Here is a 15,684-nt window from a genome sequence, read left to right on the forward strand (position 1 = left end):
CCGGACCTGGAGCCTGGGGCTGGTTGTAAAAAATCAGGGAACCCCTATTTGTCGGGTTTCCTGATTTTTTATTACCAGCCCCGGCTCCTTCAGCCTGGTGCTGGTTTCGGCAGTGGGGGGGGGACCCCATGCCGGTTTTTTTTTTAACGGGTAAAGGGCTACCCCTTTCCCACTGCCGAAAAAACAGCTATTACACGTTAAAAACACTGCTTTTTACACGGGTAACAAAAACCGGTATTTGTTACCCGTGTAAAGCAACCTGGAGCTTTCCCACTGCAGCTCTAGCCATTTAAAAAGGCTAAAAAAACGGCATTTACACGTGTAAAGCCTGCAGTGGGAAAGGGGTATTAAGGCATACAATCAAAAAATTGGGCGCCCAGATAACTCACAAGTACCCAATTTACTCCTGTAACAATAGACGGCAGGTACTACCCTATGTACAGAGACATTTACCACTGGAGGTAAACATTAATACAATGCTACAGAAGGGCAGTGAAGCAGAAAGAAAATAGATCAGGCCCTGGCCATCCTGCTTTTTCAGCTGTTGTGAAACTACACATCCCAGCATGCCTTGCCACAGTGTAGCATTCCGTAATAGCAAAACTGTGACGGGATATACTGGGATTTAAAGTTTCAGAACAGCTGGAGAAGCCATAGGTTGGCCAGGCTTGCCCTATATCATTAAACTACCTCTGTACATCTATGTAACTGGTGCAAAGATCAAATCAAGAGTCTCCATACTGTTTCACCCATATTTCACCAATAAAGCAAGGCACTGAAGGGACAGATCACTTCAACTACTGCTGAACAATTGGCTCGAACAAAGGGAAAATTTCATTCTCGTCACATTTATTCATTTGTTATGTCAATATCATATCTTCTTAAATTCAAAACGGGACCCAATGTCATTTTCTAAAGAAATGGCTTTATTTACAAACTGGCAGCTTTTGTACGCCACCAACGTAAGCCACCGCTTCCCAGCGACTTGAAGCGGTACTTACAGTCAGTATAAGCCACCGCTTCCTTAAAAAAAAAAAAAATGTATGAGAACCAGGGTCCTATGGATATGATTGGCTGCCGTATGAACGCAGCTTGCCGTATTGCGACGGCTGGGCATACGCGAGAACGCAGACTACAGCTAGTGTGTGTATTCCACAAAGAATCGCTTAAGGTTTTATTTACATTTTAACCCCTTTAACAGCCATCCATGTTCCTACAAAAATATCAGCAATTGCCTATGTAGAACCCTCACAAATTAGACCTGTATTATTTTCTCAGAGTTTCCGAAGAATAATATTAGTTTGCATATTAACCCCATAACACAACCACAATGGTCACACAAGTGTGTATACGAAGTAAAATTGCAAAAAAAACTCAAACATTTTTCCTAACTGCCACAAAGACAGGAATGAGTCTTGCATTTCGGTGTGGGGAGGTGGAAGGGGTGGTCCTCTGTCATATTCACTAATCATTGGCCAAGTCCCACGGGTGCTGCCTACTTCAATGTTAAGCAGGTGGCCCGTAGGTATGATAAATGGCTCTTCACTGTATAATGATGCAAACTGGGGCCGTAAATACAGGGAGGGAGAGCCAATCTGTTCACTGATGTTCTGGGGAGGGAGATGTGGACATTAGAATAACCACTATCTCAGTACTTCTTAGCATGTGTAGTATAGGGCAGTGGTTCCCAATCTTTTTTGAAACACGGCGCCCTAAGGGTATCAACATTTTTTCACGGCACTCCTAGACCACACATAAATTTATTAGATTGGGTTTATATGCAATTCCAAGGTCAGTTATGTGTTAAAGACAGGAGTTTGCTTCTGTTTGTACATATTTTATTATTGGCAGCCACCAGCACTGGTTTTGCACATAAATAATTAACCATAATTAATTTGAATTGGTCCGGAACCACCAGCCCAGGGCACCCCTGCAAGTGTTTCAAGGCACCCCAGGGAGCCACAGCAAACAGTTTGAGAACCACTGGTATAGGGTGTTAATGACTTCAACATGATGACATAGTAATGACATCATCTAGCCCCGCCCATGGTCCAAATGAGAACTATAAGGAGGAATTTTAGGCAAGGTTTCTAATCCTTTTCAAACTCCTGCAGGGCTAAGGACAAGTAACCTGTATCACAAGGTATAAGCAAACAAAGTATTATTACAAGAAATAACATCATTTTTGTGGGTACTGCATTACAATTAAGGGGGGTATTCAATCTCGGCCAAATTTTTAGCAAAGCGAAAAGAAAATAAAACGCTAAAATTTGCCAATCAGTATGCAATGGGGGTTTTTTTAGTACATTTTTGCCCCTTGCCATTTCGCTTTTGTTTGGGGGTGAATCGGTATGGGCACAAATGGCTGCAAATTCACCAAAACCACATGAATTTGCGGCAATTACGCCGATTTGCACAGTTTTCGAGGATGTAGGCGAAAAATCAGTGCGGGATTGAATACTGTAGTCGAACTTGCCCTAAAAACAGGCAAAAAAAGAGATGGTTTTTCGCCTGGTGAAAAAATTTGGCCTGGATTGAATACCCCATTAAGTAACTTTTTTTCTTCTTTTAAATAAACCGTGATGTGAATTATAAAAATACCACACCCCCCCCCCTCCCCATCTCCCCCAATCCTGGCACTGACATACTAAGGGATACCCTTATTTGAAAGAGTAAATTTCCCCCTTCCAAATAATGTGACCCCCAAGTAGTTATTCACTGGTGATGATCACAGAGCCCCCCCAAACCGCAGAAATCATTATGAAGTCTAGGTAATGTTCCCCTCACCATAGTTGCCAGACTATAGCAGTCTATGCTACAGAAATAAACCCAGACTGGGATTACACATCCAGAACTAGCACATGCTGCCATCAATAAACACGCTAGATGCAGGAGACGATCTTTGCAGTGGGAAGTTCACAAACTGTGGAGGGAGATGACACAAAATATAAACGAAATACATAACTTCTGTGTGATCCTCACAACTAGTAATTACAGATGCTGGTGTTGGCACAAAGTCCCAAATTATGCTAATCAAAGGGGTAAATGAAAAAACTCCAGAATGAGACCAAAGTCCGAAAAATGCACCTCCACTTCTCTTCCGCCTTTGGTTTATAGGCTGAGGATGAATTATACTCACTGATTATTTGAGTAAATGAGGGGGATTCCTCTGTGTATGAGACTGCCTTGTTTTGTGACGTATTCTAGTTCACACTTGGATGCAAATTCCTTCTTAGATGGACAAAACCATGTGCACTGCAGGTGGGGCAGATGAAACATGTGCAGAGATAATTAGATTTGGGTGAGTTATTTTGTTTCTGTGCAGGGTAAATACGAACTGCTTTATTTTTACATGGCAATATAGATCTTGCTTTGAAGTTAAACCCCACCTAAATCTAACTCTCTCTGCACAAGTAACATCTGCCCCACCTGCAGTGCACATGGGCCTTATTCTGGTCGGTGCGGACGGAGCCGAATATGCGGGCAGGACCGTGCGTCCTAAACCCCGCCTTTCGTACGGATCGCTCACTCCGTCCGAACGCGGTAAGCCGCTGACCGCACGGAGCACGAGTGGATTTCTCACGGATACACCTCCTCCATCTCTTGGAACCTCCCCCATCATTCGATGGTCGCAGACCATCGAATGCAGGACCGAGTGGTCCGCCAGCTCCCGCAACCTCAGACCACACGGACATTTCTCTGTGCAAAAGCAGGGATCTGGGCGGGCAGCTGACATCCGGCAATGTCATATGTCTGCCCCCTACACGTGCGTCACGACCGCATTACCATACGTACGCCCAGCGTTTTCATGGGAACGCCCATGAAACGCGGGGTGTAAACATATGGTAATGAGCCCAAACAGCTCTTCACTCCCCTCTCCATAGTGTACACATTTCATGCAGAATTTGGACGTGCGTTCCGTTCGCACATGTGCAGACACAAAACATCGGCGGCATGAACGCACGCGGACATTACCGCACCAACCAGAATAAGGGCCATGGTTTTGTCCATCTAAGTAGGGTTTTGTCAGAAAGAGTGAACTAAAATAACCCCCACTGTGATCCTCTCTCACCTTCTCCCACATAAACATTTAACAGTGACAGTTTTAATGAAAATGTCAATTCGATTATTGCAGCCAGGCAGTGAACCCCCCACCCCCACACTAGAAAGGGGTAAAGGGGCAAGGACCAGCGCCACTGCTGCACGGGAGTGGAGCAGCAGCAATGTGGGCTATTAACCTATTGTAACATAATAAAAGGTTTTGAAAGACGCAGGGTGCTAGAATGGACACAAATAATGTTTGGTGCAGCAGAGGAGAAAAATATTCAGCACCAACAAGGTTAGAGATCTTGGTAGATTTGCCAAAACTTCTTTAACAAAATAAAATAATCGCTATACTTGGTTTCCAGTAGCAACCAGCTTCAAGCACATTACAAAACAATGATAGCTAGGTTGGTTACCAGGGGCAACAGCTTCCACATCCACTTCTAAATTTCACTTCTAGGGCGGGTTGAAATGCCACAGAGTTCCTCAGCAGTGTGTTCCTGGGTGTTTTTTAAAGGGGCAATTACTTACAGAGCAAAATCATGCCTTGTAAATGATCTCCCCTTTAAAAAAAAATATGTCCCAAGTTCAGTGGGCATCCTGCACAGCCGCCCTTAGACTTTGTAGTTCCAGGGGGTAGAGAGGACCAGGCTTCAGGAGTCACCCTGGCAGTCTGAACAGGAATGGGAGGGTGCAGGACACATCCCTTGCCAATGGAAGTAATGTTTTAAAGTGTGAAACCATGACGACTGGTTACACATCCAGCCTGTCACACACCTCTGACCACCAAGCCAGCTTCCCACATGCACTCATCACCACCATGTGCCAATGCAACCACAGCCAGGCAGCCCCAGCAGGATCAACAAGGTGGGAGTGACCGAGGTGTCTGAGCCACAAATCCAATCCACAGGGCACAATCACAGGAGAAAAGGCTCCTGCAATGAAAAAAAGGTCAAATATACTCTGTGATCATAGCCAGAGGAGGTGCTGGCATATACTGTACAGTGTTACTCTCTACTAGGACTATACCATCCTACTCCTTCAGTAGTTACTAACAATGCAACAGGCCGGGCACTCTGACCTCTCTCACCTGACATTTCCTCTGATGTTTTGCCCTTACGTCTTATTGTCAGCAACCTGCCCCTAGTATGGTGATACACAACACCATGCAGGTAAGAGACTCAGATGCCCATGATGGCGTTGGTGCACTACTGGCATGCAGAGGCACATTGTAAGACTCATTAGTGTACACGCCTGGGGGAGAAGGCAGCAGACATAGGAAGGATGAGAGCAGTGTATGTTCTGGTCACAGGCCCAGAACAGCGCGCCCTCCGGTCACACACACACACAGAGAACAGCGCGCCCTCCTGTCACACACACACAGAGAACAGCGCGCCCTCCTGTCACACACACACAGAGAACAGCGCGCCCTCCTGTCACACACACACAGAGAACAGCGCGCCCTCCTGTCACACACACACAGAGAACAGCGCGCCCTCCTGTCACACACACACAGAGAACAGCGCGCCCTCCTGTCACACACACACAGAGAACAGCGCGCCCTCCTGTCACACACAGAGAACAGCGCGCCCTCCTGTCACACACAGAGAACAGCGCGCCCTCCTGTCACACACACAGAACAGCGCACACTCCTGTCACACACACAGAACAGCGCACACTCCTGTCACACAGAGCAGTGCACACTCCTGTCACACAGAGCAGTGCACACTCCTGTCACACACACAGAGCAGTGCACACTCCTGTCACACACACAGAGCAGTGCACACTCCTGTCACACACACAGAGCAGTGCACACTCCTGTCACACACACAGAGCAGTGCACACTCCTGTCACACACACAGAACAGTGCACACTCCTGTCACACACACAGAACAGTGCACACTCCTGTCACACACACAGAACAGTGCACACTCCTGTCACACACACAGAACAGTGCACACTCCTGTCACACACACAGAACAGTGCACACTCCTGTCACACACACAGAACAGTGCACACTCCTGTCACACACACAGAACAGTGCACACTCCTGTCACACACACAGAACAGTGCACTCCTGTCACACACACAGAACAGTGCACACTCCTGTCACACACACAGAACAGTGCACACTCCTGTCACACACACAGAACAGTGCACACTCCTGTCACACACAGAACAGTGCACACTCCTGTCACACACAGAACAGTGCACACTCCTGTCACACACAGAACAGTGCACACTCCTGTCACACACACACAGAACAGTGTACACTCCTGTCACACACACACAGAACAGTGCACACTCCTGTCACACACACACAGAACAGTGTACACTCCTGTCACACACACACAGAACAGTGTACACTCCTGTCACACACACACAGAACAGTGTACACTCCTGTCACACACACACAGAACAGTGTACACTCCTGTCACACACACACAGAACAGTGTACACTCCTGTCACACACACACAGAACAGTGTACACTCCTGTCACACACACACACACAGAACAGTGTACACTCCTGTCACACACACAGTGCAGCATATACCCCTGCCACAGACAGACAGGAGGATGGAGGCTCCGGCCCAGGCTCAGGGGTGCCGGCCCAAAGGGGAGGATGCAGCTGCCGTAGGCCCCCCAATGGCGTGGACATGATACACAGACACTCGTGGGGCGCAGGCCCAGGGTACACGCACCGTGCCGCTGCTGTTATTCCTCCTCCCGTCTCCCCGCTCTGCTCTCCGCCGCCATCCTCCTCCTCCACCACCGCCGCCTCCTCCGCCGCCGCCGCTCCGCCTCCTCCTCAGCGTTTCCACGCATGACGTCAGCACGCCGCATGCCCTCTGCCTCACGTGACGCTACTGCTGAGGAGACACACCTCTTTAGTCGTCACGTGATGTTTTGAGTGACGTATTTCTTGTTGTTTTCAACAATCTTTATTTCTACGTGACAGAAGGACAATCTCTTAGCGGTCGCCGTGTGTGACCACCACTGCCGGACTGGAGATTGAGCTCTGCGCACCTGGCAGCGGGTGTTAGGTAGCGGGCGTGTGTGCCGCCTCCTGGGTCTGACATACCCGGGCACCGGTGTGGTGACAGCAATACACGTCCCGGCATGCAGTGCGGGCAGTTTACCTGCCCACGTGGTAAGCTATATTGTTGCCTAGTAACAGAGGACGAGATTCCTGACTGTGAGCATCTACTAGAGAGGCCTGTATGTGGACAGGGATGGGGCGAATGTGTGTGTAGGGTTGGGGGACGGGGACGGGACTGTGTGTGTACAGGGCTGGGGGGACTGTGTATGTGTGCAGAGGAGGGGAGACTGCATGTGTACGGGGGGGGGGGATGTGTGTGTGTGTGTGCAGGGGGTACTGGGCATGTGTGCAGAGGAGGGGGAGACTACATGTGTAGAGGACGGGGGCTGTATGTGTGTGTGTACAGGGCTGGGGGGACTGTGTATGTGTGCAGAGGAGGGGGGAAACTACATGTGTACTGGGGGGGCTGCGTGTGTGCAGGGGGTACAGTGCATGTGAGCAGAGGATGGGGAAACTACATGTGTACTGGGTGGGGCTGCGTGTGTGCAGGGGGTACAGTGCATGTGAGCAGAGGATGGGGAGACTACATGTGTACTGGGGGGGGATGCGTGTGTGCAGGGGGTACAGTGCATGTGAGCAGAGGATGAGGAGACTACATGTGTACTGGGGGGGGGGGGCTGCGTGTGTGCAGGGGGTACACTACAGTGCATGTGAGCAGAGGATGAGGAGACTACATGTGTACTGGGGGGGGCTGCGTGTGTGCAGGGGGTACAGTGCATGTGAGCAGAGGATGAGGAGACTACATGTGTACTGGGGGGGCTGCGTGTGTGCAGGGGGTACAGTGCATGTGAGCAGAGGATGGGGAGACTACATGTGTACTGGGGGGGCTGCGTGTGTGCAGGGGGTACAGTGCATGCGAGCAGAGGATGGGGAGACTACATGTGTACTGGGGGGGGCTGCGTGTGTGCAGGGGGTAAAGTGCATGTGAGCAGAGGATGGGGAGACTACATGTGTACTGGGGGGGCTGCGTGTGTGCAGGGGGTACAGTGCATGTGAGCAGAGGATGGGGAGACTACATGTGTACTGGGGGGGGGGCTGCGTGTGTGCAGGGGGTACAGTGCATGTGAGCAGAGGAGGGGGAGACTACATGTGTAGAGGACGGCGGCTGTATGTGTACTGGGGGGGGGGGGGCTGTGTGTGTGTACAGCGGTGGATTGTGTATGTTTCTACGGGGGGGTTTTGTGTATGTGTGGGGACTGTTTTTTTATGAGTGCAGAGGAAGGGGGACTATACTGGGTTGGGGTGTGTATGTGTACAGGGGTGGGGTGGGGCAGACTGTGTGTGTCACATATCACATTACTCAGCGCAGTCTGCTCCGTATACAGCCTCAGTCACACGCAGTGTACAGGTATTATATATCACATCACTCAGCGCAGTCTGCTCCGTATACAGCCTCAGTCACACGCAGTATACAGGTGTCACATATCCCATCACTCAGTGCAGTCTGCTACGTATACAGCCTCAGTCACACGCAGTATACAGGTGTCACATATCACATTACTCAGCGCAGTCTGCTCTGTATACAGCCTCAGTCACACGCAGTATACAGGTGTCACATATCACATTACTCAGCGCAGTCTGCTCCGTATACAGCCTCAGTTACACGCAATATACAGGTGTCACGTATCACATCACTCAGCTCAGTCTGCTCCAGATACAGCCTCAGTCACACACAGTATACAGGTGTCACATATCCCATCACTCAGCGCAGTCTGCTCCATATACAGCCTCAGTCACACGCACTATACAGGTATTATATATCACATCACTCAGCGCAGTCTGCTCCGTATACAGCCTCAGTCACACACAGTATACAGGTGTCACATATCACATTACTCAGCGCAGTCTGCTCCGTATACAGCCTCAGTCACATGCAGTATACAGGTGTCACATATCACATCACTCAGCGCAGTCTGCTCCGTATACAGCCTCAGTCACATGCAGTATACAGGTGTCACATATCATATCACTCAGCGCAGTCTGCTCCGTATACAGCCTCAGTCACATGCAGTATACAGGTGTCACATATCACATCACTCAGCGCAGTCTGCTCCGTATACAGCCTCAGTCACACGCAGTATACAGGTATCACATATCACATCACTCAGTGCAGTCTGCTCCGTATACAGCCTCAGTCACGCAGTATACAGGTGTCACATATCACATCGATCAGCGCAGTCTGCTCCATATACAGCCTCAGTCACACAGTATACAGGTGTCACATATCATATCACTCAGCGCAGTCTTGATCAATGTGCTACTAAGGTCTGGTGGCCAAAGAGATGAGTATGTGGACGAGGTTGGTCGCTGAGTGTTTTAGTATGAGAATGCTGTGAGTGACATGTGAAGAGAAGAGGGCTTTGACAACAGGAGGGAAGAGGGCCCTGCTCTGAGGAGCTTACAATACAAGGGGAGACAGATTACATGAGGTGCAGTCAGGTGGGATGGTGGCTTGATAGCATGATGTATGCAGGCAGAGATGGTCAAGGCACGAGGCAGGGGGGTCAGAGGAGCAGCCTCAGGACTAAGGGGGTTATTCTCCTTCACTCCTGGCAAATTCCTTCTTAGATGGACAAAACCATGTGCACTGCAGGTGGGGCAGATGTAACAGGTGCAGAGAAAATTTGATTTGGGTGAGTTATTTTGTTTCTGTGCAGGGTAAATACTAACTGCTTTATTTTTGCACTGCAATATAGATCTCACTTTGAAGTAAAATCCCAACCAAATCTAATTCTCTCTGCACATGTTACCTCTGCCCCACCTGCAGTGCACATGGTTTTGTCCATCTAAGAAGGAATTTGCCGGAAGGAGTGAACGAGAATAACCCCCTAAGTTATGCAGTTGGAAGATACACTTTGATGAATAGAACTTCCGATGGGGGCCGGGGATGGTCGCATCCACGTGAACTCCGATACTCTATTCTTGGCCCCCGGAGGTGTGCTTTGGCGTGGGAGGACAGGAGGAGGACGTTGGAGGAAGGAGGGGGGAGACGGAGAGTGCCGAGTGCGGAGGATGGCGGCGCAGGATGCCGCAACCTCGGCCGGGTATAGGCGGCCCCACTGCTGCTGCCCCCCAGAGGAGGGGACACCATCGGCCTGAGGATACAGGGGACATCCCTGCCAGCAGGATCCCCAGGCAGAAGCTGTTGTGTCCTTAGCTGTCCTGTTTTGTTTTTTTCCTGTCTGGCTGTTGCAGCGACCAGGTGGCGCCGCAGATGGCTGCCAAGGTGCTGCACAGCTCCGCAAATACTGTATATTGTATTCTTTATGTGTACTGCTTTACTTGTTTGTTACCTATCTACAGTAGCTGTTGCAGGGACCAAGTGGTGCTGCAAATGGCTGCCTAGGTGCTGCACAGCTCAGCAAATCTATGTTCTCCATGTTCGATCCCTCCCCAGGGCACATATCTGTACTGTTACCTTCCTGGCTGTTGCACAGCAATACAAATCTAATTCCTAGTATACTATACGCTAGTATACCTGGCCAATACAGCTGATTCTGGATAGGTGAGATTTCAGTGCACGTTTGAAGCTTTGCAAGGTCGGGGAGAGTCTAATGGAGCGAGGGAGTGCGTTCCACTGAAGAGGTGCAGCACGGACAAAGTCCTGGACTCTAGCATGGAAAGCAGTGATCAGGGTTGAGGAGAGACAACAGTCGTCGGCCGACCGTAGAGGGCGGGAGGGTGTATGAATGGAGATGAGGTTAGAGATATATGGAGCAATGGAATTGAGATGGCCCTGTATGTGAGTGTGAGGTGTTTGAAGAAGATTCTGTAGGGCAGTGGTTCCCAACCCTGGTCCTCAAGTACCCCCAACAGTGCACGTTTTCCAGGTCACCCAGCAGGTGCACTCATTATTCAGTGGAAAGGACAGTTACCGGAGTAACCGTGGGGCGCCTGTGTAAGTTGCCTTTGCCAGCAGCAATCAAAAAAAATGGGTTGTCAATCCCTATCAAATAGAAAAATGTATACAAAGGGTGAGATTGCGCTTAAATTGATGACAGATTAAGGTAAAATATAAAGCACTTTAATTATACAATAACACTCTAAAATAGACACAAATAAAATGCAATAAGGATATAAAATGTAGCACAACGTTGTGCGGATCAATGGGAAGGGGTGTGACAGAAGTTGATAGCTGCAGCCAGTTATTATGGTATCACCTTAAAGAGTCCACGGTTGGACGTGTAGCCAGGAGATTTGAATTGGTAATTGTCCTCCAGATTAGACCGTAGCAGAAACCAAGTACTACTTCCTCCAAATATATGATGGGGGTAGCGATCCTCCCAGTTGGACTGTAAGGAGAGTAGATGGGTGGTCAGTAGGGTGACCCAGGGTGGGTAGTTAGATAGGCGGCTTGCCTTCAGAAGGTTTGCACCTCACTCTGGTCAGGGTCCTGGTGGTCAATATGGATCTGGATCTCCAAAACAAGCTTTCAGGTGGTCTTGGGTGATGGCTGGAAATGCAGCGTGGTGGGTAAAATGGGGCTGAGTGCCTGGGCCAACGCGTTTCGCTGCTGGGAGCAGCTTTTTCAAGGTACTCATTATTCAGGCACATTTGAAAAGATGATTCTGTGTGGAAACCTGCAAAACATGCACTCTTGGGGGTACTTGAGGACCAGGTTTGGGAACCACTGCTGTAGGGGAATGGGAGCCAGTGCAGATTTTGTTGAAGGGGAATGGCAGAATTAGAGCGGCGGGAGAGGAAGATAAGCCTGGCTGCAGAGTTAAGACATGCAGACATTTTAGGGAAACCCCCTAGCAACCATCCTCCAATAAGTCTGCTTTGTATTTGTAGGTCTCCACAATGCCAGAAGTGAAGTCCATGTTTCGGGAGGTACTGCCTAAGCAAGGTGGGTGAGTGGATGCTGAAGGGCCCCCCATCCTTCCAGTAATTATTGGTACACACTAGACCAGGGGTAGCCAACCAATCAGAGGCTATGAGACAGTTATTTTATGGTAAGACAAAGAGCCGATACCATGCAAAAATGGGGGTGGCCTAACTCCATCAAGGCCACGCCCCATTTAAAAATGCTCCGCCCCTTTTCGCCTACCCTGCCTTTGGCCGGAGTGATATCTTTATTATACACAAGTAGGAGCCGGGGTCACACAGTAAATGTCAGCGACCCTGACTCTTCCGACCCCCACTGTACAGCCGCAAAAAACTTCCGGGACAGTGGAAATCCAACTGCCGGTATGCCAGACAGCCGCATACCTGCCCATTCGACCACTGTGTATATCTGAACAAATATGTGTAATCACTGCGACCTGGCTAAATTATCTGAAGAAGCTTGCTTGCTCTATCCAATAAATAGCACGTGATCCATTTAAAATATATCGTTTATCCTGCTTAAGCATAGGCGCACCCCGCTCAGCCCACAGCGCAGGTACATAGCATGTGTGCACCTCGCTCAGCACGGGACTGAAGTCACCCCATGTGTCCAGGGTTTTAGCCACAGGACATCTTCCTCTGTCTTAGGGTTCAGCGCCCATTGTAAATTCTTTAGATCCTATTATTAGACAACATTTTGATCTCCAGGCCCCTATACACTAGTCTGACTTACACTAAGGACAAGTCAAACCCAGTTTCCCCTGAGCTCACTGTCTATTAAGCACAGGGGTGGCCAACCGGTCAGAGGTAAAGAGCCTGAAAAATATCGGTAGTCAAGCTAAAGAGCCGACATCATGCGCGCGCCGAAGGCGAAAGCGCCAAAAAAAGGGGAGTAGTCTATTTTGACCCCTTGGGTGGGTGTGATACAAATATGCCTCCAATAGTGCAGTGCCATATATACATATGCCCCCCACACGGTGCCAGAAAGCTGGTATGCCCCCACAGGGCCAAAAAGCTGGTATGCCCCCACAGGGCCAAAAAGCTGGTATGCCCCCACAGTGCAAATTTCCCAGCAGCAGCACTCACCGTTGTTGCTGCTGCTGCCAGGCGGGGAGAGGACAGTCTGGCATCCCCCTGCAGTCCTGTCATGTCACTGAGGGGAGGAGAGCACAGCACAGGACACTGCGCGTCTCCTTCCCCCTCACTTCCCTGTGACTGGGCCGTCCACCAGTCAAAGCTCGCTGGCCGGCTCCTGATTGGCTGCTGGCCTGCGAGCTCTAATTGGCGGATGGCCCAGTCACAAGGATGCACAGTAAGGGGTAGGAGAGATGCGCGATGCGCACTCTCCTCCCCTCAGAAGGAGAAGGGATTCAGGGAACCGGCAGCAGGGGGTACTGGGACGGACGGTGGGCGGCGGGCAGCAGGAGCCACACTTTACAAGGGGGAGAGCCGCATGAGGCTCAAGAGCCACGGGTTGGCCACCACTGATTTAGCACTTGATGTGCTATTTTTACATGGGATAAATCATATGCAACTTATCACATATACCTCCCGGGGAGCTGCAGGTAAGGGACAGGAGGATTAAAAATGTGTTCTGTCCAGGGGATGCAGAGTGGGGGAGCACTTCTCCTTCCCAATGCTTCCCCGCTCTCTAGATAGGTGTGTGCCAGCGCTGCACCTACCAGGACCATATCGGATGCGATATATATAGTGTGCCGCTTTATCTTACGCGCAGCCCATCCAGACTCCAGCACGATGCGCACGGGACCACCCATTGGATTGGATGTCATACACATGCGATGGGGCCAATTTCACCCAATTTCTTGGCCCGATCCACCGGAATTGGGTGAAATCTGGCCCAAATTGCGTAGTGTATGGGGCCGTTAGTTGTATTATGGGGTCACCCATCACCATGTAATATTTCTACGTTGAGATTTCTCCTGTTGTTCTCACGTCTGTCCTCCTGAGTAACCTGGAAAATTAAGACCTTGGGGTATGAAGTGTATGTGGTAGATAGACAGACAGACAGTCAATAGGTCAACACATGGATTGTGATTGGGAATAGTCCAGTGCCCAGACGGAGTCCCCTGGCACAAAGCGGAACACTCATTGGGGTCCATGTGATGGAATGTACAAATTGACACAATAATCCCATATAAACCTCATGGTGACCGATTTCACGTGTCTGCATTTTTGCGTAATGCTGTGGTTTTTTAAACTGTGCGTGTACAGAACAAATTGAAAACGATCGCACTGGTGTTACACAGAGTATGCACAAAGGCGCTGTTGTGATCATGGAGGATGGTATTGGAAACGTTGTGATAAATTGATGGGGTGGAAAGTGATAAACTACCAGCCAATCAGGTCCTACCTGTCATTTTTCAAACCCAGCCTGTACCATGACAGGTAGGAGCTGATTGTTCATCATTTTCCACTATATCGCTGTTTGAAGCTTGATACATCTGGCCCATAATTATCTATTGTAAGTTGTGTATCTGAGTACGGGCGACAGGGGCAAGTAATACAAAGAGGTTCTACATTTGTCATTCCAGGACAGCTGTGTGTTGAAGACGTTCCAACCATGGTGTTGTGCAAACCAAAGTTATTACCCCTGAAGTCGGTGACTCTCACCAAGCTGGAAAAGATGCAGCGCGACGCCCAGGAGACCATCCGAAAGCAGGAAATGGGCGAGAGTGACCCGATTCCCCCCCAGCCCTGACTGCCCCCCTCCCCAGCACCTATAGGTGCAGCCACGGAGGCTCATACGGTGTCATCCTTTCCCCTGTGCATAGTGTAACTTAGCGCTCAGCTGCCTCATGAGGGTTGTGCGTTGCTGGTTCCTTCTTTCTGTATGCCGCTTCAAAATAAATAATGAATAAAGTAACTTTGCTTATGTGTGCAGTCTAGCACAGGGACTTCCCACGTGCTGCTCTGATACAGCAGTTCCCTTATATTACACTACCTGCACTACAGCCGTAGGGGTGGCAGCACCAAACACTACTAACCCTGAGATTCCTAACGGAGCCTCTACCTGATCAGGTTTTAATGTGCTGCCAAGTGGAGAAACGTCCTTCACTACAAGTGTGCCAATATGTCCTACCGCTGCTTGCAGATTGCCAGCTACCCCTCACACCCACTTCCAGGTCTCCAGTTAGGGAGGGTGAGATGGTTACACTCCCCCTAGCCCAATGCTTCCTAAAACTGTGTTCCATGGCTCCCTGGGGGGTGCCTCGGGACACTTGCTGGCGTGCCACAGATTGGTGGTCCACAATCAATTAAAATCATTTACGGTCCGTGTAATAGACATAACCAGTGCTGGTTGCTGACACAAACAGAAGCAAATCCTGTCCCTCTCCACAAAACTGAGCCTAATTCGGACATTCTTTGACCCTCTCCTAACACCTCTGTCATGCCCATACCTAGCTCCGCTCTTCAGCCTGGCCCTCTCCACTGGGACTTATTCTCACCTTGTACGGGTTTTGTTTCCCCTCCTAATTGCATGAAACTGCGTGAGCCTTATCTACAACTGCTCCAACTGTGTTGTGCCCTCCAATTGGGCTTCCACACGCCCCAGAAACCGCTCTCACTAAAGTGACCAGTATGTTGCTCAGAGGTAAAGTATCCCCATACATTGAGTTCATATCCCAGTCAGATTGGGGAATAGGGAAGAAGAAGTTTAAAAATTGCAAATCCCCGATGATCAGCAAATCTG

The 15,684-nt window shown here is 49.6% G+C and overlaps 2 protein-coding genes across 2 annotated transcripts in view; one reads left to right on the forward strand and one right to left on the reverse strand.

The window, feature by feature from the left end:
• SHOC2 (SHOC2 leucine rich repeat scaffold protein) overlaps positions 1–6,828 on the reverse strand; it is a 37,170-nt gene extending 30,342 nt beyond the window's left edge. Inside the window, exon 1 of the mRNA XM_083149836.1 lies at positions 6,748–6,828. The gene's annotated coding sequence lies outside the window, so the exon portion shown is untranslated. The remainder of the gene's footprint in view (positions 1–6,747) is intronic.
• A 133-nt stretch (positions 6,829–6,961) lies between these two features.
• BBIP1 (BBSome interacting protein 1) lies at positions 6,962–14,856 on the forward strand. Its single transcript, XM_083149837.1, has 3 exons — positions 6,962–7,264; positions 11,940–11,994; positions 14,525–14,856. The coding sequence occupies exons 1-3, from the start codon at positions 7,166–7,168 to the stop codon at positions 14,689–14,691; spliced, it is 321 nt and encodes a 106-aa protein (XP_083005963.1). The 5' UTR covers positions 6,962–7,165; the 3' UTR covers positions 14,692–14,856.
• The last annotated feature ends 828 nt before the right edge of the window (positions 14,857–15,684 follow it).

The sequence above is a fragment of the Crinia signifera genome, chromosome 6 (genome assembly GCF_055691185.1).
Source record: "Crinia signifera chromosome 6, ASM5569118v1, whole genome shotgun sequence".
Lineage (NCBI taxonomy): Eukaryota > Metazoa > Chordata > Amphibia > Anura > Myobatrachidae > Crinia > Crinia signifera.